Raw genomic sequence first — 25,650 nt, forward strand, 5'->3', positions numbered from 1 at the left:
GAAAAGAGGAAGTCCAAATATGGGACGGAAAGACTACATAAATTAAGCCATAGTGTTAAGCAGGGCTCTTAATGAAGGAGGACATTTTGGAGGTCACTAATTCATAGGGTCACAATATCTCAGTGATCACTTGATGGCACTTAACAATACAACAGGCTAGCTGCTGCTTTATTTAATAACCTGTAATACTAGTTTGCAGCTTTCTTTATAATCAACCAGTTTTTCTCTGTGTGTCCTTTGCTTATCAAAGTTAAAAGACACTGGAGACATTTTATACAAATTACAGAGACCATGAGGGGGGAAAGAGTTTTTTGTTTTGCTCTCAGGTGAACGTGAGGGATCTAACATCTCCAAAATTCTTCACTGAGGCTTCTTGCCTTCTGTCAAGATAGCTCAAATGCATAAGAAAAAGGAATTTGGCAAGTTTTCTTTCCATCACTACAGTAAGGGGAGAAATCTTTTTCTCATCCTCACATACCACATAAAATTATTTCACTTCCCTGCATGAAGGTGGGGTATTCTGTGGTGCTCTTGACAAAAGGGGAGAATCTGCAAATTAAGCAAAATGGAGCAAATGTTGCTTAATGCAATGCATTGTTTCAAGGGAACTAATGCATTGCTGATTGCACAAAATGATGAAGATTGGTGTTTTGTTCCAGGAAGATTTAAAGAATAGAGGCATCAAAAGAACTGTTTGCCTCTTTTAAAACAATCAAACAGTATTTTTATATACTGTCTGTGTTATATACTTTGCTTCTCAAAAGGGCACTCGTTTTACAGAAAGATAGTTTGAGCAAACTGCGGAAATGCTGCCAAAGAAAAGAGCACTCTCTCTTTCTGACTTGTCCTAGAAGGCGAAGAATTTCTCAGAGGCTTGGAAATATCTTTGGAAGGAGCCTTGATGAGTCAATACCATCGAAATTGACAATAATGAAGAAATCAGTAAATATTGTTTACATCCTTATGCAACAACAAAGCCAGGCTAATTTCAGACGTCTGGAAGTTGTTTCATTTCTCCCTTACTAGAGTCCAGCATCCACTGATAGACACCTGGTCGAGGCGACACTTGGAATTAAAGAATTTATGAACCCAGCAATTTGTTTTGAGTATCAGAACTGAACAGAGCTCTGACTTTCCAAGCAAAATCTACCAGTTATCTCCAATGCCCTCTATCTGAGCAGTAAAATTTAGGGCATCACTGTGGGTGGGGAAAGGGATGGGATATATATATATATAAAAATTTTTGGTAAGTGATAAATAATTGGGAGTCAGAAATCTTTGCTGATGGTTTTAACCCCATCCCAATCAGTCTTCTTTCCATTATCTTTTATCTATAGTAAAATGAATAGTAAAATGAACAGCATTGTTGTTTTCAAAGCATCTTCACTAATTAACAAAATAAAAACAAATCCATGTAATGTCTATCAAAGAGTATAATGAGAGCTAGATAAATTTTCAGATTTAAGTAAACATTTCCTTCCTAAATCTTGTTACTCTTTATCTAAGTTGAGGGAAATGGTGTTGAGGTTGCAGTGTCTATTTCTTCTTGTCTTATATTGATGTGAATTAAGTTCAGATTCCATTTTACTACCTTTTCATATGTTTACTAAGTGCTTAACCTGAATGCTTTAAAAATGTTTATGAATAGCCACAGAATTTTACATATCTTCCTAATACTACTTCATACCCAGTATACAGTCATATGCTATGCATAAGCAAGTTGTTAAAAGACAGCTTAGATGCTGTATGAAGAATGTTATTCATATTGCATGAGGGCCCATCCAGCAGAAGCAAGTTGGTTTCTACATTCCCTTTATGGGCATCAGTCAGCAAAGGAAGACAGATGAATGGAAGAAGCATGTGAATGTATCTTAAGGTCTGCCTCTTCATTGCTTTTAAGAATAAGGCAAATCTTGCACCAGACCCAGCTCCAAAGAGTTTGACAGATTTTCAGCACTCCCTTGGATATGAAGTTAGCTTTTAATTGGTACAAGCAAGGCACTTGAACTTGGTAGGGGGGAGATTCTTTTGTGACAAAACCATTACACTACCTTACTGAGCTCTTAGAACTGAATGAATAAGGTGATTCCCCCATAATGCCCTTTTCTGTTGAAAAGGACGGGCTGCTCAAAACACGTTTTTACATGATGACACTGCCTCATGAACACTGCATACATTTCAACAAACTGTACAAACTGAAGTTGGGTTGGGTGGGAGAGAAGCAGTGGTTCTGTCACCTCATAGTAAATCCTATTGGCTAATGCCAACCAGGGTAGAAATAAAAGGCTCTTCTTTTCCCTATGGCAGGGACCATTTAAAACAATAACAATAATATTTTTTATGGATTACAACAGACTGGCATATGTTGGAAACCTGTTTTCCAATCTCCTCAGGTGGCAGAAAGGTATTTGTTTCTTTCTGTGTATTTGGGAGGTGAGACATATGTTGGTGTCTTAACAATTCACTGGGTGAATGCGCTCTTTTTATGAAATGTGTGTCTGATGGGTTTTTATATTGGGATATTCGTCAGTAAATGAGATCACTACATGATTGTGGATGGGTGTCCTGTACTGAAGCTACACATAGGCTGAGGAAAATTTGATATGGAGAAAGGACGGGGGTCATAGTGACAAACAGACATACACATAATTTATCTCTGGTTCCTTCCCTAACCCTCAGGTACTGGGTTTCACTTCCACCAGGCTCATCTGGCTCACATTAAGACATTACTCATTCATGAAGAAGGAATCAAGCTGGCATATATGTATAACCATGACCTGGGAGGAGTTGATCTAGTCTGGTTTTGCCCATTTTGGCACTCAGTGTTATACCAGAACAGGCTGCAGGATCAGGGGAGAGACTGATGTGGCCCTCAGAAGCTCCACCCTTTTCATCCTGGGGCCAGTCAGAATATTTGCATCTGGTGCCTGGCCAAAGAGGGATAGTTCATGTACCATCCACTTTTCTGCCCAGTTGCCTAACTGAACAAGCTAATGTAGATCTTTTCTGGCTCAATGTTACAGAAAAACCAATGATGTTGTGGGGACTTAACACACATGATTAAGTTGCTTCTAGCAGACTGGCTCGGGACTTCTTCTCCATGATATCCATAGGGTTATCTCAAGTTGTCTTCAGGTCTTCTTTCTAATTGGGTCCTACTCTTAATTTAATCTTTGACCCATATTGTGAGTTGGATGGTCTGAAGACTGGTACTGGGGTGTGTGCGTGTGTGTGCGCGCGCACACACATGCAAACTGCAACATCTTGATCAGATAATTTTTATGAGGTTTGGACTCATAACACCATTTTCTCCCTGTAGCATAAGGGAGCAATTCGAATTGTTCACCTCCAAAGAAGTAATGGGATAAATTCTCAATTGCTTTAGGGTTCTGATGGATTATCTCACTTTGGAATTGTGAGATTTGAAGGGCTATAAATGTAATGGACCAAATACTTTCTCCAGTGTCTGTTTGGTTCTAGTGTTCCTGTTTTTGGCACCTGCTGGGTTTCTCTGTATTTTTGGGGACTGCTACCAATGAAGGAACCCAAAACTATGCCGTTTAGGGATTTGAATGTTATCATCATAACCTTGAAGTCAATGTGGAAACGAACTATTAGCCAATGAAGGGTGGCCAGAGTGGGGGAGATGTGCTGGGATTTCTTCACCTCAGTTATTAATCTGGCTGCCAAATACTTTTCCCTCTGATACTGGACAGACACAACAATTTTCATTTCCAGTTTCCCCTTGAAGCTAATTTTGTAAGACCTCTGGGCTGTAGTTAAATCTTATTTTATGGCTAATGTGCATTATCCAAAAACCATATATTAGCATATTTCAGATGGGGCTCTAAGGAAATAACTAGTACTTATCAGTACAATGATTCTCCCAACACTAATAGCTAGAGATGGGAACAAACTGAACCACGAATCAGGCTGGTTCATGGTACATTTTATGAACCAGTTACGGGATCCTGTTTTGCCAAAACAAATTTAAGTGCCAAACTTTTCCCCCTGGCACTTCATTTTGTTTGGCAAAAGTGGATGCCCATCTGAGCCCTTCCTGCTGTCCCCATCACTTCACTACCTGGTCCTGCCACTGCTGCCTCCCTTCCTGACTCCAGGCCTGCTGCTTCTCCACATGCACCAGTGGCAGCAGCAGGACCAGGTAAGGAGGTGACTGGGGCAGTGGAAAGGGGGCAGGAGGGTGGCGGAGGGCAGAAACACATAGGTCCCCCTCCCCTAGGCATGAGCCAGAAAAACAAATTGTGAACTGGTTCATTTTTCTGGGGGATTGTGGTTAGTCATTATATACTCCATGGAATGCAATTTTATTGAAAGATTTACTGTCTATACCACCATCTTAAACATACTTTTTTCCTCTTTCGTTGTTTGATTTTGGAGGAATCTTGTCCAATGCTGCCATTTCCTATGGTTCCGGATGGAATTTTCCCAATATGCTGTGGACCTGCTGATGGAGGGTTGGGTGTTGCGGGTGGTGTATTTTCAGGAGATTCTGGGCTGGTCTTTACACTTGCAGTCTGTCCTAAAACATGCATCTAAAAATAACAAAAGATAAAGTAGGGATGTAAGCATATTATTCTGTAAGTATATACCCTGAAGCTGGCTACATAGCTCTGTGAGTTAGGTATCTGACTAAAGAGCCAGAAGTAGGGAATTCAATTCTCCACTGTGCACCACAGAAAAGTCAGTCTGTTTCACCTTGGGCAGGTTGCACAGTAAGGAAGGAATGGTAAACCATTTCTAAGCATTTTTTATCTGGAAAACCTTGAAAACAGTTATCATGAATCAGAATTGACTGGACAGCACAAATAGAGAGAAAGAAACTCTAAAACACTACATGTTTGGAAATGCAGGTAATGAACTCAGAGCATTTTGAGGAATTAGAAGATAAGCATTCTAAATAAGGGAATAAGGTGGCATGCTACAACCTTAAAAGCAAAGCGTGCTGATTATATACTGCCTCATAGCACTTCAAGCACTCTCTGGGCGGTTTACAAGTTAATTATGCAGGCTACACATTTTACCAACCTTGGAAGGATAGAAGGCCGAGTCAACCCTGAGCCGGCTACCTGGGATTGAACCCCAGGTCGTGAGCACAGTTTTGGCTGCAGTACAGCAGTTTAACCACTGCGCCACAAGGCTTAAGTAAGTTGTATTATCACAAGAGCACACAGCAGGATAACACACATACAGATATTATCATCTATGGTAGGAAATAACAAGTGGCTTATCTAGGAACTCACACTCATGAAATTTCCTGCACTTGCACAGAGTATTCGGAGCTTTCCAGAGCTGAAATAGTACATTTTGGCATGATCCTCCCCTATTCCAAGCACTGAAAACCTATAAACAATCCTTCATTAAATAAGAAATGGCATGAAATGCAATTTTCTTTTTTCACTGATTTTATTTGTTGTTTTTGCAGGGAAGGAGCCTAAAATGGTTTCAAAAACAACCATATAACTACATGAAGTCTTCAGGCTGCATGGTTCTCTTCCATCACCTAAATGAAGGAACACCTTGATCTCCGGGTCTATTGTCTTCCTCCTAAACAAATCCTGAAGCTTCAGTTTTTAAACGTTAGGTGGATACAGGTGAATTTTGCATCACATTACCAGATGGAAGAATCTCAGGCTTGTATTCTGGAAATCTAACACATATTTTGGTAAGTATTTTTTGATCCATTTCAGACAATCTACCTGCCCAGGAATAATCTGTTCAGGAATTCAATCTCTGTGAGTTCCATCAAGAGGTGATCTCTTCTGGTAACACTTAAGACTAATACGCAGATGAGAACTACCCATTGTCTTATGCAATTCCAAACATTCTGATTTTTATTAATGAAAATATCCCCTTGCCGGTGCCATCATAAGTTATGCAAAAGGATTTAAGCCATAAATACACTCAGCACACTAACAAAAAAAAAACATGCAATATTTATTTCCATTCTTATGAAAAAAAACTATTATGTATCAATTTACCTCAGCAGAACTGTGATACTGAATGAAAGTAGCAGATATTGCATGGCTAAAAGGGTCCCCAGCTTTGCTAGTCATGTCCTGCTTGACCAAAAGGGCTAGATCCACCAACTAGGTAAAGAATGTAACAACAACAAAACATGTTTAAAGAGGCAGAGTTTGTCATTTGTTAAGCCATTTAATTAACAAGATGTACAAGAGGTATAATGTGTTAAAGCAGAGGTAGGGAATCTACGGCCCTTCAAGCATTGTTAGACTTGAACACCCACATAGTCAATGATCAGATGTCATGGAAGTTCTTTTTTAGCAATATTGAATTGGCGTCAGGTTCCCAACTCCTGTTTTAAATTTCAGCTTTCAATTTAGTTTTGAAATATGTAAGGCTTATAACTCATAATGCACTAGAATAGATATCAGACTCTGTTAGTAAGTTCCTAAGTGAATTTCCAATTATGTCACATATAAAAATGTATGAATCTAAAGCATCTTGCATATTATTCTCTATTTGACCTCAGTACTGTATATTAAACACTTCACAAAATAATATATAATTAATAAAAGCTGAAGTACTCGGTATAGTTAAGCTGTGGTATAGAAAGTAACAGGTGGGTTTATTTTGAAACGGAGTTAGAACAATTATTTCCTAGAATGATCTGATTCATACAGTATGAATACATATTTACCTGTGCCACAGTCTCATAGGCTAAATAAGCCAAAATTTCCATGGCAACTGCATTGGGTTTTATTTCCATGCTGCTACAGTCCAACCAGTCCCGGAATTTGGATGCTTTCTTGGCTGTACAGACAAACCACACAAGAGTTATATTAATGTTGACTATTCCCTTACATGTTACTACATACTGTACGTATACTAATAAAGTCATCTCCTACAGGGTTACAATAATCCTGCAAACAAGCTGCAAACAAGGCTTCCTTTCTTTTTCTCTGTGTGGCCACTTAATACAAACAGACCCAGGGAAACCCAGATATCCCGGTGCAACTTCACAGCAAGGGAATTTCCATTTCCCTTAATGTGTAGTACTACCCTTGGCTAACAATCTGGTTGCTTCATTTTGAACCAGTTCTGGTTTCCAGAATGTTCTGTCCCACAAAGTGCAAGTTAAAGTAGTCTCCCGTGCAAGTAATTAATGCATGAATTCCCAAGGCCAGGTCTGTGGTTATCAGGGAAGTCCAAGCTGGCATATAGAGTAGAATGAGGAAGAAGCATTCATAGCAGCTACCAACAACACCTGAGGATCTAAAAGTAGCATCAGTTCCAAGAGTACCCTCTGATACTACTACAATGGCATTCATTTATCCCAAGAGGAAAAGTTGGTATGTGGACTGAGCTGAGATGCATATCAGAGCAAAAAATTTGAAGACGAGGGTACCTCATTCTCTGGCCATAAATCTCTTATTGCCGAGATCATCAGAAAGCCCAACAACTAGTATCTTTGTAATGTCTAGATAACACTTCTGTTTGTTCAATTCATTATTAACTTCAGATACTGATTTTAAACCTTCAGTATCATTCTAAGTGCAGAGAGAGAATAGCAAGAAATGGAGAGAGATAGGTACCTTCAGAATATTTAGGGTGCAGCAGCCCAAATCTCTACAAATACTGCACACTGACTTCATAGGAACATCAAGTACCCCAAGGGCACATTAGGTGCCTCCTGCAAGAGAATTAGGAGTCTACCAGCACAAATCTTTAGTAAACCTGTCCAGAGCCATCAGGAAATCATTAGGTACCCTTCACATTTTGCAAGCATGGACCAAAATATAACCTAACACTTAAAAAAAGACAAAAGATGTAAAATGTAATGTCCGCCAAAGTAAGAGATATTTATACTATACCACTTGTGTCACTTAAATATTTTTAGAACGCCAGAAAATCTGACATTGTAATCACAGAAGAGGGCATTTACATTCACATTCACTCAAGGGCATTACATAGCATTTTGATAAGCTCTACTTTTCAGTTCAAGCACAAGCAACATGGTCCTCAAAGGCAATGTAGCTTTCATGACTTGGAAAACAAAAGCAAGTAAGAAACTCATGAACTAGCATAGCACTAATGAGTTGTTGATGTTTGACCAAGTTCATGTGAGCTTGACCACACTTTCTCCTTCTTTATACAAATTCTATATGATACTTCCCAGTTAGAAGACTATGGCTAAAATCTTGTTTATACAACCATGCCATGTAAGGCTGATGATGTCATCAACAACGGCAATTTTTCAGAAATAAAAATTTCTGATCCCCCTTGAAAGTTCAAATGCTTCTGTGAAATTCTTTTCATCATGAAGTTGCTGGGGGCCACAAGATAAGGGGGAAGTTTTCATTTCCTAAAATTGCTGCCCCTGGTAAAGTCATATGGGTAGTGGCAATTTTCAAAATGAAAGACTCCCCTCACCCCTCTCCCATTCAGCAGCCTTCAGTGGCTTCCCCATGACCAAATGGGACCACAGGATCTTTGGTGTGTGAGGAGTTGTTGTTGTTGTTGTTGTTGTTGTTGTTGTTGTTGTTGTTGTTGTTGTTGTTGTTGTGTTTCTGAAAAATTGCCTTGGTTGCCGACATCATTAGCCTTATGCAGCCAGCGTACAAGGTTTCAGCCAATAAATCTGATTATTATACTGAATTATCACTTTTGCTTTCGTTTTGAGTTTTTTGAGTAAATGATTTTAAAGCTGCCTTTCATCTTTATTAATACTGTGGTGTTGCACAAATATAAACAATGCCCCCCTCAATGCACCATCATAATAAAAAGAAAGAAAAGCAGTAGATACATTAAGACAGAAATGCCTGGGAAAGCAACAATGATTTTGAGTTGGCAATTGAACAACTCTATTGTGAACACCAATCATATCTCCATCGGGAGATACACTATAGCAGAGGTTCTTAACCTTTTTAGTGGTTGGCACCCCACTGAATCCCAAAATACATTCTCTCACTCCCTTGAAAAATGTGTACCAATATATTTGTTAGAAAATTACATTTATTGAAAAATAAATTATTTAATGAAAAACAGACACATATATAAGTACTGACATTAAATTAAAATAATGTCTCAATTTTTAGTGGCCAGTTTGTTGTTTACTCATAATAATTAGCAAGTGGGGATCCTGTTTTGAAAGAGGTATGTATAAGTCATCACTTGCATTTAAGTGATTTCTGATTTTTGTCTTTATATACAAAAGTGATGACAATCCCATTTCACACATATAGGTGGTAGTAAATGGTAAGTGTCTGCAATGCTGCCTTCGCCAGTTGTGGAAATGGTTTGAACTGAGCACACCAGAATTGCTCCAAGTCCAGTTTTTCTAATTCCATTTGAATACGTGCATTTGCCCATATTTAAATAAGATTGTTTTTTGTTAAATGACTGTTGTCTATAGAATTAAAGTAAAAAAAAAATGGATCCAGTATCCATCTCTGCTCTTTGCCAATATCTCCAGTGGAAAAATATCCATGAAAAGATGCACTCGATTGTTGCAAATGCACTACATGTTCAGGCAAAATTGTGATTTTCTCATTTTCAAAAATGATTTCATCAAGCAAGGGACCGTTTGCAAAATTACCGTTTTCAATTCCTCCAAAATTTCCTTTTCCTTTATGTATCACACAAATACTAATGTGTGTGTGTGTTTAGTCGTTTAGTCGTGTCCGACTCTTCGTGACCCCATGGACCAGAGCACGCCAGGCCCTCCTGTCTTCTACTGTCTCCCTGAGTTGTGTCAGGTTCATGTTGGTTGCTTCGCAGACACTGTCCAGCCATCTCATCCTCGGTCGTCCCCTTCTCCTCTTGCCATCACACTTTCCCAACATCAGGGTCTTTTCCAGGGAGTCTTTTCTTCTCATTAGATGGCCAAAGTACTGCAGCCTCAGCTTCAGGATCTGTCCTTCCAGTGAGCACTCAGGGTTGATTTCCTTTAGAACTGATAGGTTTGTTCTCCTTGCAGTCCAGGGGATTCTCAAGAGCCTCCTCCAGCACCACAATTCAAAGGCATCAATTCTTCGGCGGTCTGCTTTCTTTATGGTCCAGCTCTCACTTCCATACATCACGACAGGAAAAACCATAGCTTTGACTATTCGGACTTTTGTTGGCAAGGTGATGTCTCTGCTTTTCAAGATGCTGTCCAGATTTGTCATCGCTTTCCTCCCAAGAAGAAGGCGCCTTTTAATTTCAGGGCTGCTGTCTCCATCTGCAGTGATCATGGAGCCCAGGAAGATGAAATTTGACACTGCCTCCATATCTTCCCCTTCTATTTCCCGGGAGGTGATGGGACCAGTGGCCATGATCTTAGTTTTTTTGATGTTGAGTTTCAGACCGTTTTTTGCACTCTCCTCTTTCACTCTCATTACAAGGTTCTTTAATTCCTCCTCACTTTCTGCCATCAGAGTGGTATCATCTGCATATCGGAGGTTGTTGATATTTCTTCCGGCAATCTTAATTCCGGCTTGGGTTTCTTCCAGTCCAGCCTTCCGCATGATGTATTCTGCATATAAGTTAAATAAGCTGGGGGACAATATACAGCCTTGCCGTACTCCTTTCCCAATTTTGAACCACTCAGTTGTTCCATGACCAGTTCTAACTGTTGCTTCCTGTCCCACATATAGGTTTCTCAGGAGACAGATAAAGTGGTCAGGCACTCCCATTTCTTTAAGAACTTGCCATAGTTTGCTGTGGTCCACACAGTCAAAGGCTTTCGCATAGTCAATGAAGCAGAAGTAGATATTTTTCTGGAACTCTCTGGCTTTCTCCATAATCCAGCGCAAGTTAGCAATTTGGTCTCGAGTTCCTCTGCCTCTTCGGAATCCAGCTTGTACTTCTGGGAGTTCTCGGTCCACATACTGCTGAAGCCTACCTTGTAGGATTTTGAGCATAACCTTGCTAGCGTGCGAAATGAGTGCAATTGTACGGTAGTTGGAGCATTCTTTGGCACTGCCTTTCTTTGGGATTGGGATGTAGACTGATCTTTTCCAATCCTCTGGCCACTGTTGAGTTTTCCAAACTTGCTGGCATATTGAATGTAGCACCTTAACAGCATCATCTTTCAAGATTTTAAATAGTTCAACTGGAATGCCATCACCTCCACTGGCCTTGTTGTTAGCCAGGCTTTCTAAGGCCCACTTGACTTCGCTCTCCAGGATGTCTGGCTCAAGGTCAGCAACTACATTGTCTGGGTTACAAATACAAATACTAATAGCTGACTGCAATTATTAACATCGGCTGACTCGTTCAATTGAATACAGTACAGTACTCACTTTCAGAGGACTGGCTTTAATATCTTATACTACTTGCAATAAAATATGCTAATATCTTGAATGCATGATTGTATCACATCATTTGATAATGGAGTCTGCTCAACTTTTTAAATGTGCTTCAGAACCTAATACAATTTTCACAATTTCCAAACACATGCTTTTAACAATTCCTCAGTTTTTTTTTCCTAGCACAGACATGCCACCTGATAAGAAGCTTCTAATAAAGGCTTCTGGAGTGTCACAAAGTCAAATGTTGTGATAGTACCACTGGTCTCAAATCATGCCTTCTTAGACTTCAAGATGTCAAATGCATGTCCTGCAGCTTCACCACTATGCTAATTGTTGAAATATTCTAACAATTTAGACAGTTTGAGATTGCAGTTTGAAAACATCTTGCAACATGACAACACAAAAATCAATTACTATTCTTACTGAAAACAAAGAAAATTAGTGTTTATTTGTGCGTTGGCCTGCTTCGTTAACATTTGTGCATGATGAAGTTCATATTTCAAGCAATTTCCGGTGGTACAGTACTGGGAAGTGCACATGCAGTGACAAAAGTAGGGTGGGCAATAGTGGGGATCATATCATTGTAGCATCTGGTCAGTCTTTGCCAGTACGTACATATTCACATCAACCATGAGTACATAGTACAGTCAAGTCAAATTTATAGAGAGCTTTAAATTTTATATTATGAATCTAGAAGTTAAAAAAAACAACTGTTACAACTTGCACCAGTAGAAATGCTTTTTCACACCCCTTATTAAGAACTGCTGCTCTATAGTTAGAATGCCACAACTAAGAGGAGTCTCTCCCTTCCAGATATATAACCTAGCCCAGAAAAGACCTCCCAGCCTCGCCTGTGCTTGTGGGATTAGGTAATCCAAGTCATTTCATGACATGAAGCAAAGGACAAGACTGCGGTCCCTCTCTAACCCATGTACAAAAGTTCATTGGACCAGCAGCTGACTCTTCCTTCACCACAATCATGGGATATCACCTTCCACCACAGTGAAGACAACAGCTAGATTGTGGAGCCCAAGGCAGGTTGTGTAAACCACTCCATCTTCCAACACAGAAGACAAGCAGGGGAGTTCAAGGGAACAACCCTCCTCCCTGCCAAAGGCCGTCTGGATTTGCCTCACTCTGCCTCAGAGTGACTGATGTCTGCTACTGACCAACAGTCTCAGGATATTGTTATGCCTTCATTTAAAAACCTCTTCTCCAGTTGAAGAGCTGCCCGAAATATCGTTTAGCATGCCGAAGATTTACATTGCTGTAGCTTTGATTATAATTACTACGTGCAAAATGTGATTTTATTTCAAGCCTTTCAGATACTAAAACAAATTTAATCTGAAGATTCCTCAGCATAACCATTTGCAGATGTCATGAAATGCTCTAAATGCAGCTCACAAAAAAGTGCACTGAAATAGCAGAAACCCCACCAGCAAATCAAATTTCCCTACTGTTTGACATTTACAGAAGACACAACTGTGGATGCGTCATTTATTTTTCACATTGTGATCTGTGAATTAATTAGTCATTCCTCCAAATCAAATACTTGTTACAGAAAACAAGATAAGTGCCTTTTATTTTAAGATGCCACTGTTCTTCCATTTATTACTGTGTCATGTGCAACTTGGTCATGCTTTTTACAGGCTTTTACTGTGCTCTCTTTTTGACTTTTAACCCTTTAAGGTCTGTATAACTGCTTCTGGAGTGATCTGTTGAAATATGACGAAGACTATTCATTGAGAATGAACTGTAATTGTGTCTGACAAATACAATGATGTGTGCTGTTTTTCAGTGATGGTAGGACCTTAATGTTTTCATTATGTCATTTGGCATAATGGCAGCATGCACTAATGATTTCTGTAATTTAAAATAAGCCCTGTGGAAGGAAGCTACAGATTTTAATTCAGAAAACATGTTTGGTAGAAATAGAAATTAAGTGACATTTGTTAACATTAGCTAACATGAATGGATGATTAATGATTAGGAACTTATCACTCACAACTGAACCTTCTCAGTCCTTAGTAATGAGGCACATATTGTTACTCAGAGGTATATTCATCCCCCTGCTGTTCCTTCACGTCTGGGGTCAAGTCGCATATGGTTGACCTAACTTCCTGTCTAATTCATCCTTTTCCCCACTTCGTTTTGTAAATTTTATGGTTGTACTGCACCAACCTGTTCCCATAAGCCTTGAGCTGCAGCACAACCTGAAGTTACAACTCTTTCCTATTACCCATGATCTCACTTTTTCTTCCCTTGCTTAGAAACCTAAGGGGGATCCAGGTTGAACAGTAAGGCTGAACAGTAAGCCCTTTGTAATTTCAACCACTGTTTCTACCTAGTTTCTTTAAAACTTGTAAAACAGTTTTAGCTGAGATAGCAAACTGATATCATACATCAGCAGTTTCTCCATGAAACCTGCCAAAACCTTTTTATTCCCCAGGTCTTGCCTTTGCAGACACTAGAAATGTGTATCGTTGTGCTTCTGGACTACAATTCTCACAATTACAGGAGTTGTAGTCCAAAAATACATGTGCCCACCTCTAGTAGACACAAAATACATTGAGATTGGGTGCATGAAGGAAGACAGATATCATAAGAAGTGGCACCACTGCTATGAAAATACTACACTTTTGTTCACCACTACATTACAGAGAATAACACTCAGAGAGACTGAGCATTTCTCCCTAAAAGAAGAGCCCTAGAATATATATAGAGAGAGCCCTACACTCAGCTTGTACAGCAGGCCTCACTAGGCAAACTTTTGTGGACAGTGTCTTGAGGATCAAATAGTTGAAAATTCCTGGAAAATAAGAGAATGTTCCATTTTCTAAGACAGTTGTTCAGCAATAATTATCAATAGGTTTCCTGGCCTGCTGAAAGATACTTAGTAAGGCCGGTGAATCTTCCATGCCATTAGATGAACCGCTGAGAGATCTTGGTGTAGGAATTGTGCTTGGTTCTGAGTGAGAAGACAAGGAAGGTGTAGAAGATGGCGGTCTTCGGACACGAGATGCTGTATGGCTGGGAACCCTGGCTGGCGGGGCCACCAACATGCCACCAGAATGGTGTTGGCCTTGTCTTGATGCAGCTTGATAATAACTTTTCGAAGGAGAGGAAATGGTGGGAACAAATAGAGTAGATTCTGAGGCCAGTGCTTGACAAATGCATCACCTTGAGAGCCTTTCCTGACCCCTGCTTGGGAGTGGTAGTAACAGCACTTCTGATTCACCCATGAGGCAAACAGGTTGACTTTGGGCATCCTCCATTGGGCACAGATAGATCGAAAAACACATGGGTTGAACTCCCACTCATGTGCCTGATTCTCTTTGCAAAAGTCCGCCAAGCTGTTGCCCTGACCTGCCACATGCACTGCTGTGAGAAGTACATGATGAGCCAGACAAAACTCCCACAGGTCTACTGCTAGGTAAAGTTCGGGGAGTGAGTCCCTCCGTTGATGTAATATATTGCTGTGATATTGTCCATGGCAATCTGTACCGCCTTGACTTGGATGTGGTTCTGAAATGCTTTGTGCACGTGATTGTCACCAGGAGCCCAGCTCATTGATATGGAACCCTCCACATGCACCTGGAGGGTTCCACAGTGGGTTCCCTAGCCTTTCAGGCTTGCATCGGAGTTGATTTGAAGGTGAGATCACGGCTGCTTGAAGGGCCTGCTGATTGCCAAATTGTCCTGATGGGAAAGCTGGGCAGCCAGTTTGGGAGTAAACGTGAGAATGGTGGAGAGATTAATTGGATTTTGGGTCGGACAGATCCAAGAATTGTGCCTACAGAGACCACATTTTCAGAGAGATATGAGGAACAATGGACATAATGGAGGCCATCATCCCCAGGATACAATGGTCTGTGAGAGCTTCAACCCTGGCATATGGGATGAAGGTATGGAGTAGAGAGACAACCTTCAGGCATTTCTCTTCTGGGAGAAACACTCTGGCTTTCCAGGAATCTAGAGATGCACCGATGTCTTGGATGCGCCTTGTCGGCTTTAAGAAAGACTTTACTGAGTTTACCACAAGACTGAGATCTTGGGGAAGTCAGTGTGGTGCCAATGTGACGCTGGGATTCGGAGTGGGTGTGAGTGACTATAAACCACTCGTTGATATACAGAAAGACTTGGATATATTGAAGCCTACAGTAGGTTGCCACCAGGATCATGCATTTGGCAAATACTCGAGGCATAGTGGAGAGGCTGAATGGAAGCCTCTTGAACTGGTAGGCTTGGCTGTCAAGCTAAACGCAAAGGAATGGCCTGTGGGAAGGAGGGATCTATATGTGAAAGCAGGCTACTCAACAGAGATGAAAAAATGATAACAGAAGACCCCCCCCCCAAAAAAAGACAGAATTGCTCAATTCCTATTTTAGCTCAGTCATTTCCCAAGGGACAGACTATAACCCTCAGTGAATTATGAAGAGGAGGTGGAGGGGACAAGATTGCAGCTGGAGATTGATAAACAAATAGTCAAGGAATACCTTATTACCTTGAACGGGTTCAAATCTCCAGGGTTGGATGAACTTCATCCAAGAGGATTGAAGCAGCTGGCTGAAGAGCTCTGAGAACCACTATCCATTATTTTCTTGAAATCATGGGAAATGGGTGAGGTGCCAGATGACTGGAGGGGGGCTAATGTTGTCCCTATCTACAAAAAGGGCAAAAAGGAAGAAACTGGGAACTACAGGCCAATCAGCCTGACACCAATCCCAGGGAAAATTCTGGAACAGATTACTAAGTGGTATAATTATGCAAGCACCTAGAAAACAATGCAGTAATAACTAGAAGTCAACACTGATTTGTCAAGAACAAGTCCTGCCACACTAATCTGATCTCATTTTTTATTGGCTCAATTCATGAATGCTATAGACGTAGTGTAACTTGACTTCAGCAAAGCTTTTGACAAAGTGCCTCATGATTAGCAAGTCAACTAAGCATGGGCTGGATAGAGCAACTGTCAGGTGGATACACAGGCTGCCTACAGAACTGTGATCAGAGGATGATGATTAATAGCTCCTTCTCAAACTGGGATGAGGTAACAAGTTAGGTACTCCAGGGCTCAGTCATGGGCCCAATGCTACTCAATATTTTTATTAATGACCTGGATCAGGGGATACAAGGAATCACACCTGCAGATGACACAAAATTGGGTGGAATAGCTAATACCCTGGAAGACAGAAATAAAATTCAGAATGGTCTAGATAGGCTGGAGCAGTGGGAAGAATGAAATTTAAAAGGGATAAGTGCAAATCACTGCACCTACATGTAAGCATTTCCTTGCAATATGGAATATTCCTTAAGAGGTGCCAATTTCTAAGAACAATTCTCCTTAGTTCAGTGGCCCCCAACCTTTTCGGGGCTGCAGACCGGTTGGGGGGGGGGAGCGAGTTCCATGTGCAGGGGGCACCCCTGCGCGACTGTGTGTCACACTTGAGCACATACATGTGAGTGCGACACGCCCACCGCGACACATACGTGAACGTGACATGCCCACCACGGGTGCAACACTCCCTGCGCAAGCATGACATGCCCACTGTGGGCGCGACATCCCTACTGCGCGAGCGTGTGGGGGGCGGAGATCTGTATCCGTGGCTGAGTTCCGGCAAGCCCATGGACCGGCTGTTGACCACCCCTGCCTTAGTTGACTAACCAGGGAAGTAAAGTTGAAAGTATAGACCAATCTATCTTGGGTGATCTCTTCTTTACCTCTCAATAGCATTTTCCTATCCACTGCCATTGCTCTATTTCTGACACTTTCCACTATTTTTTTTTTTAAAGATAGCCTCTACTCTTGAAGTCTGCTACCATCTTATACTTTTCTTCGGAAAAAATACTTTCACCTCTGTAGAATTTCTTTTAATTCTAAGGATTTGTCCAAAAGGCAAATTCCTTCTCACGTGCCAGGAATGAAATGATTTGTCATGCAGGAAAGTATTACAATCTGTCTCCTTTTTAAATTGACATACAAATAATCTATTAATTTGAGGAGCAAATATCTGCCAAATATGAGATGCAATTACTATCCCATTTCCAGGTAAACTTAATATTCTTATCAATTGTGTTAAGCCATTCACAAAAATAATTTACCTTAGACCTAACCCTGAGCAAAATGAAGATATCATCAATGTTATGCCCGAAGACTGCCAAACCACCAAAAAAGAATTAAAACTAAGGTATTAATTGAATTCTGTTCCAAATCTGACATGGCAATGCTGGGAGGAGTGGTACACCCCACAGCTACTCCCTTAATCTGCAGGCGGAAAATTATCTATTAAAAAGAAATCTGAATATTTTAAAAAAATACAAAATAAGAAGTTACTTCTTTGTTGCTTTTGGTACTACCACTAGCAAGGGAGCTATCCAGATATTGTTTTAATTATGCAGAAGTGAAACATGGAATTGGGACTGCACTCTTCCTGCAAGTTCACCACACATCTTTCTACTTAATATAACTGAAAACCACATAACATCATTATCTGAATAATAAAAGGTTCCCAGGCTCCACCTAGCAAAGCTTCTTACTGCTAAGATAAGGTACATTTATAGGAAAATTACTGTAGGCAGTACCAAGAAGTGTACAGGTGCCTCTGCAATAGCTCTCTCCTCCATAGTATGGCCAAACTCAACCACTGCTATAAGGGACCTTCATAACCATCCAGCAAATCAGGCTAGACCTTTCTTATGCCTTAAGGTATATCCTGTTTTCTGTGTCTCCTAGATGAAACCTGGCACCAAGGTCAGGTTTTGTCAGATTATACAGGTAATGGAGATTGAACCAGAACCATGAGAAATATCATGTGCACCATGATTTCAAAAGAATCCATGCAAAAAGTACAATGACTGAGAAAGCCATGGAAATAATGCCTGCCTGGGAACTGGTAGTATACACCCTTGCCCCTGCCTACCATGCCTACTTCAACATGCCTAGCTTCCAGAGGACTGTGGGATAAGCTTGGAATGGATTCATTCATTCATTCATTCATTCATTCATTCATTCATTCATTCTTTCTTTCTTTCTTTCTTTCTTTCTTTCTTTCTTTCTTTCTTTCACTCACTCACTCACTCACACTCACTCATTCAATTTGTACACCATATGTTTCTCAATAATGGAGATGCTGGGTAGCTTGCAATAAAACAAATATTTAAAAAACTAGAACAAAACAGATTAAGGGAGGAAAAGCTTTTAAAAGCTAACAAAACACCAAACATTAAGGGGGGGAAAGAGAAGAAAAAATACCCACAGATGAAAAGCCTCTTTTGCAGTTATAGAGCCTGACTGTTGAAATAAAACAGACTTTGCCTGATGGCAGAAGGACCATGGAGAGGGAAGCATCCTAGAGTTCCTCAAGACCTAGATCCCTAGACTGCAAATGGTCATCTAGGAAGTTGTCTTTCATGTCCTCCTCTAAGACAAAGGGTGAAGGTAACAACAGCTTCTGACACAGGCACTGAAATCTGGGCAGGCCTGCATAGGAGAATACAGTCTTTCAGAGACGCTGGATTCAAGTCCTATGAGGATTTAAAGGCCATCACTAGCACTTGAATTATGTTTGAAAATAGACTGGTTGTGAGTAAAGCTGTCATACCAAAGGAGTCACATGCTCCCTCTATAAATGGAGCCAGACAATTGTGTACAAAAGTTTGGCGCAGTAGAATTTTCTGAACTCTTTGCAAAGGCAGCCCAACACAGAACAAGTCACAGTATTTGGAAAAGGAATATAACTGAGATATTGTAGCTACATCAAATATCTCAAGAAAAGGGTAGTTGGGCACATAAAGCTTGGTTGTGCAAATGCATTCATAACATTCTGATGCGTCTGGGCATCCAGGATCAGGGGTAAATTGAGGAACACATCCCAATTATGAACCTTTGGAGGACTTTAACCCCCATCCAGAACACGATCTATTCCTATTCCCTGATCTCCTTTTATACATGTGAGCCCCCATGCCGTGAGGAGAAGGAGGAGGTGCCGTCATCACCCATGTGGCAAGGGAGCAGCCCTGGGTAGGTGGGGTTTGGGCTTTAAATGAGTGTGAGCAGAACTGCACACCTAATAGCGTGTGAAATTCTCTGATTCTATTTTTTAACTCTAATCTGGTAAATAGGAATGCCAAATAATATTGCATACACCGGGGGGGGGGGAGGAAAGTTTTAGGGGTAGGATCAGACTTCCTCTCTTTTTTAAATTCACTGTCCAATCAGTCGAGATGGAGAGTGCAGGATCTGTTCCACTTGTAACACCTGGGGCATGTTCGTTTTCCTGCCAGTGAGGTCCCTGGGTAAAAATGCTCTAAGTGTTAGTTGGTGGTCCTCTTGGAAGACAAGGTCTGGCAGCTGGAGGCCTGTGTTCTAATCTCCGCACAATTAGGAAGCAGGCCGGGTAGGTGGGGCTCGTCAGCCTGGGAAGGCAGCCTATTTAGGAGAAGGAAAACTCCGATTTCAAACCTCCACTGCCTTGTGGCTATGTCCACTGATGGAAAAGGCTTCAGGAGTTAACCCTGAGGCAAAATCCGGAGCCGGAGTCCTGGAGGCAGTTCGTGTCGTTCTGGCAACTCCTTTGCCGTCGCAGGAACCAATTGCATTGGTTCTTGCCTTTCCACTGGACTATCTTAGTGATGTGGAGAGGAGTGATTTGCTGCTTGGTTAACAGCCTATCCTCCGTATTATTTTACCCAGGCTTCGTGCTCTGGAGAGGACACTCCAGCGTCGAAGTCCTCTATACAGAGCATGTTACCATAGTTTCTCGAGACTGCAGGATGCCTATGAAGATGATCTCCTTTTCACTGAGCAGAAATGTCTTTGCCTAGTTTGATTTAAGCTTCAATTTATTTTTCCATATCCAATACATTATTGCCATTGATAACTGAAAGAGCTTCCTTAGGTTTATCTGGAAGTTGAGCATTGACAACTGGACTTCTTTCTTATTAGGTTAGCTACCTGGATGAGTAGTGAAACATTTCAACCTAATAAGAAAGAAGTCCAGTTGCCATGACTCAACTTCCAGATAACCTCACCTGGATGACTGAGAATCTTCACAGATTCCTTAGGTTTAGTTGAAAAGGAGAGACAGTTTTGTCGTAGTAGTAAAAGGAGGAGAAAGAATACTCCTGAGATAAAATCATGAAAGTAGAAATGTGAAAAGATATTGCCCAATAGCTAGGGAGACTACAATCTGGAACATTCACAGGACAACAAAGGGCTCCTGAACTCCAGTATGACTCTACCAGTAGTTCTATAATCTTTAAAGAAGTGGAGGCCAAAGTTTTCCTGGGCTGCAAAAGATCCAAACCTGGTCTGGCCCCTGATCCAACCTGTGAGTCCTTGCTCTTAGTCCTCAACCCTTGGATCCCACTCAATGACTGCCTATAGCTCAACTCTGGCCTATTTCGCCCCAGCCGTCAAAGAGACCATCCTGCAGGCACAGGAAAAGTTGCTTTCCAGTGAACTTTCTTCATTCTTTCTATGACACTGCCATGACATGAGGGAAAGGTACAGGATATTTTCCTCTCTTGTCTAGCAGATGTGGAGACCAGGGTGTGTATGGGATGCTCCATGCCTGATCTCTTTGCAATCACAAGATGTTATACTTTCAGGTGAATGGGATATCTAAAATTATAAACAGATATTGTGTAATTATCATGACATAACAATTACCAAAGCTTAGTTGACGACTTTCACAGAATTCTGCATATTGTGTTGAGTCCATCATTCGTGCTTGCCTTTCTGCCCTCTGAAAAACAAGATAAACAACAATTGCTTATTGGATAGATCTATATATCTGTATCTATATAATAACAAAAAAAGTGAAGCCACATATTTTAGCATAGCCACCTTAATATTACTGTAACCTACATACTGTAATTCTCATTACACAGTTGTTGTTTTCTGTTTGTTTCCTGAGCAATCGGGAAGGACAGAATTTTTTAAAAAATAACCACACCATATGTATCTTCCGTTTCTCTATAGATTCCTATACAGTACTCCCATGAAGTGAATGGTGTACCAATTTTGAATGAATCACTGCTTTTCTATGTCTATTACTATATGTCTATTACTGTCTACTACTACTGATATGGTACCCTATATCCCGAACTAGCTTCAGAATAAACTGTCTAATACAGGAATGCAGGTTTGATTGTAGCCGATTTTTTAACAAAATAACAACAGGAAAACAGTGGTCTATTATCCCATAAACATGGTGCCATAAACAGCAATGGAAATTACTTTAATGTAGGTGAATATTCCTTCCAAAGTAACACAAAGGGCCTTTCAGAGGATTTGACCTATCACAGGAGGAAAATGCCTTCAATCACATTTTGATACAGTTTATTTAATGCCCTGTAAGACACTGTGCCAACTGTTTTAGCTGAAGAAGGGTGGCACTGTGTCTGTTTGCTTAGCGGGATTATCATTCATATTGAGCAATTTAATTAATGAATTATAGAGCATGATACACAGGAAAAATACTTTGCATGCTTTCTTTAGACCGTACTAAATGATGCAATAATTACAAGCTGGCATTTGTAATATAAGTTTATATTTTTTTAAAAAAACGTAGATTACATAGATCATTACTTCAGTATAGGACAATGAAAATTACAGCCAGATCGAGGATTAAAAAATACTTGCATTCCACCAGAAATCTATTCTTGATACGTTCAGTTCTTTAGTGAAAAACAAAAGAACAAATATTGTTTAATTCAGTATTTAGAAGATATTTATTTATTTAAAATATTTTATCCCGTCTTTCTCCTTAAAAAGGGCTGAAAGCAGCTCACATCATTAAAAGACAATAGTTAAAAGTTAAAAACAGTAAATATAAAAATATTTTAAAAGAATAGAATACCACACTAAAAATGGTAAACAAAATCAATGCTAAAAACAGATGCAAAGCAATAAGGCAGAACACTCCATTTAAAAACTCCTCTCAGAGCACCCACCAGATATTAAGGGAAAGCCTGTCTGAAGAGAAAGGTCTTCATCTGCTCGCAGAAGGCCAGCAAAGATGGAGCCAGCCTGGCCTCCTGTGGGTGGGAGTTCCACAGTCTGGGTACAGATACAGGGAAGGTCTTCTCCCACATCCTCACCAAACATACTTGTGAAAGTGATGGAATTGACCAAGAAAAACACCTCTGATGATGATCTTAACACCCAGACAGGCTCATAAAAGGAGATGTCCTTGAGATAGTTTAAACTCAAGCTGTTTAGGGTTTTATAGGTTAAAACCAGTGGAGCTGCTGCAACATTGGGCTTATGTGATCCCTCTAACCAAGCTCAGTTAACAATCTTGCATTGCTTTGGACCTATTGAAGTTTCCAGACACTTTCCAAAGGCAGCCCCATTTAGAGCACATTACAGCAATCTAGACAGGATGTGTCACCATAGCCAGATTGAACAACCACCTATTATACATTTTGGAATAAAGCTATGCATCTCTCCCACACTTTTTGACAACAATGTTTAATAAGAAGCCATTGGCTTGCAACACCATAATTTAAAATCATTTACAACTTCTGAAGATTTCTTTACTGTAGATATCAAAGTGAGTGTGAATCGGAGTTTGCTGACATCATTCATCAGCTCAAGTCACCCATTCAAACTGATGTGAGATGAGCTGCATGAAGAACCTTTTGACGGGTTATAGAAAATAAAAAAGCTCCATTATCATCCCTTCTTTCTTGATCACATCCTTACTGTAACATACTAAAGGGAGACACAGGAACAAATATGGATGAGAAGCCATGACTGACCATTACCTCCACAGTAGATTCTTCTTCTTATATTTCAGTTAATTATTTTGGTGTTTATGGTGAACATAAGGAACTGAGCAGGAAAACCAAATTCTAATGGTGATGGGTGCTAAGAGTGAGAAAATACACAAGCCAGGGCAACTGCAAGGAACTCCCTCTCAAGGCCCCATAACTTTCTGCACAATAAGATTGCCAAACAAAGGCCTTGAAGGCCATTTGCAGCTCACAAGAGTTCCCAAGTTGAGGGAAGATCTGTTTTTAATAAAATGAAAAATGAAAAAAGCTACTATAAAGTAATTAAATATTACTGAGCTGAAAAATTCCATTGCAAATCCTAGAAGTCTTAAGACTTATCTCAGCACTTTCATTATACAATTTAACTAACTTGCTCTGCTTTAAGCCCACTTTAAACTAAAGTGGAAAAGAAAGGGAAAGGGGCAGAAGGGCAGAAGCCATCTCAAAGATTAGACACACTTTGAGTCTTAAACTGAAGCTAACAGAATTTTTTTTTTTAATGGCACATTGATGGATGTTGTGCTAAAACTGAAGATTTGGTAGTAAAGAACAGATACACAGGCAATTCTTTGTTATCTTACTTAACCTTACATTATAAAGCAGACTGTTCTTTTTGTCCAATCCATTATTTTGAATGAGTATGTAAGAAGTAGTGGTCTTTGATGTCATGCAGTTGAGTCATACAGGCACAGTGTCTTGAATCTTCTCACCTAACGGGAAAACCTCCTGTATATCAAATGCAGGATAAGATCTCAGCCTTGAAAGGTTGAGATTTTATCCTACATTTGGTAGACATAAGAAAAGGCTGGATAATCCCAGAAACTCTTCTTTCCTTTTCCCTTTACGATCCTAAGTGGAATTTATTCATTTATTTATTAATAAAAGGAATCCAAAGTGGTTTACAAAATTAAAAACACAGTATTAAAAGCTAAAAACAGAATTTTGTCTCTTTGGATAACCAGGAAGAAACCCAACCAGCTTGGCAGTAGTTTACTCAATCAGGTGAGGTACAAATAGTAAAGCTTGCAATGATCTGGTATTTTTGCTTTCTCCTCAGGGGTAACCTGATCAAATTCCCTTCCCTCCATATTTCAAACCAGGTCCTATTATATTCTACAGCTATGGGGCTCACAGATGTTTCAGACTTCAACTCCCAGAAGTATCAGCTATCATTGCTAATTATCAGTGATTCTGGAAACTGATCCACAATATCTGAAAAATCAAAGTTTAAGAATCACTATTCTATAAGATGTTCAAATAATTACTGAATCCGGCAAACAAACAAGATCCTACCTTCTATGGTTTTATTCAAACTCAAGAAATCTGATTTCAAAAGACCCATAATTTACCTAACATATATGATTACTATAGGCACGCTGCTATCAGTATGTGTGTTTCATACAGCAGATGCATGAAACATAGCTTACATATGGCCAAATTTATTTTTTAAAAGCGAACTGACTTGACTTTGCACAGATTAAAGAGCCCATGACTTCCATCCTCATTCCAGGCCCTCTCCAATCTTCCCCTTCAAATTCTTACTTTTGCACAGGCCTCATTCTTGTTCTCTTCTCTATTCTAGTTACTCATTCAGTTTATACCAGCTTAATGGAAGAGTTCAGCAAATGTCTATGATCAGTTATTTAAAAAAGTAGTGGCCCCAAATGAGTATTTGAGGCAAATAATTTAATCAGTCCAGTTATTTAAGATCTGTAGTATCTGTTCAAACTTTTGTATTTCTAGCTCCTACTGTCTCAGAGATCTTTTTTTAGAGAAGCAAAAGGATAAGGTTGCTGAACAAATTTTGAGGAGTAGCCAACACAACTACTGTATTTTTCTGTGTATAAGACAACCCATGGATACCCCCCCCACTTTTCTAACCCAAAATTAAGAAATCAGTATTCTAAACATAAAACAACATATTTTTATTTAGAAATTAGGTAATATTTACATATACTTTAATTTTATTCAGCCTCTGGGCTCAGAACCCTTCTAAGCAGGGCTTACATGCTCCACCTCCAACAAGGTGTGTTCCAATTGGTTTGGTTACCATTAGCTGACATCAGTTCCATAAGGTTTGTGATTGGAGGAAGCTAAGTCTCCCGACTGTAGGAAGCTAAGCCTCCTGATTGGAGGCAGCCTGTTTGCAGAGGCAAGGCATGGGCCGTTTTCTTCTCTCCTTGGCTTACTTCTGTGTACAAGACAACCCTCAATTTTTGGTCTAACGATTTTAGGAAAAAGGAATGTCTTATACACAGAAAAATACAGTACTTAAGTTAGTGTATTAGCAACATCTGTTCCAAATCTTCTGTTTTTAGCTCTCATCCGGACAAACCAAGCTACCAAAGGGGCTCTCAGGGAACAGATTTCAAAATGGAACCAGTCTGGTTCTTTAGGAGATTGACTACATGGGTATTTAGCCTGCTCTTTGGTCTGCGACAGGAATGGGTTGTTTGCTCTTAAAGATGGCAACCAGAAAACATCTTTATTGGAGTGACTAATGAATTAAATCAGACCAATGAATTAAATCAGATACAGGTTAAAAGAGAGGATGTTTTAGACCTAATTGATAAATTGAAGATCAGCATGTCAC

At 40.1% G+C, this 25,650-nt stretch overlaps 1 protein-coding gene across 27 annotated transcripts in view; it reads right to left on the bottom strand.

Moving 5' to 3' along the window:
• The window catches only part of SUPT3H (SPT3 homolog, SAGA and STAGA complex component), a 340,265-nt gene that overhangs the window by 64,621 nt on the left and 249,994 nt on the right, over positions 1-25,650 (bottom strand). For all 27 annotated transcript variants that reach the window (XR_013537592.1, XM_020801522.3, XM_020801525.3 and 24 more), the window contains 4 exons: positions 20,947-21,022; positions 6,683-6,795; positions 6,003-6,110; positions 4,371-4,556 (listed from right to left, as the gene is read on the bottom strand). Coding sequence is in view for 26 of the 27 variants with exons in the window: in XM_020801522.3 (XP_020657181.1) it covers positions 4,371-4,556; positions 6,003-6,110; positions 6,683-6,795; positions 20,947-21,022 (483 nt within the window). In the remaining variant the exon portion in view is untranslated. The remainder of the gene's footprint in view (positions 1-4,370; positions 4,557-6,002; positions 6,111-6,682; positions 6,796-20,946; positions 21,023-25,650) is intronic.

This window comes from Pogona vitticeps, chromosome 1 (assembly GCF_051106095.1).
Source record: "Pogona vitticeps strain Pit_001003342236 chromosome 1, PviZW2.1, whole genome shotgun sequence".
NCBI classification, from domain to species: Eukaryota; Metazoa; Chordata; class Lepidosauria; order Squamata; family Agamidae; genus Pogona; species Pogona vitticeps.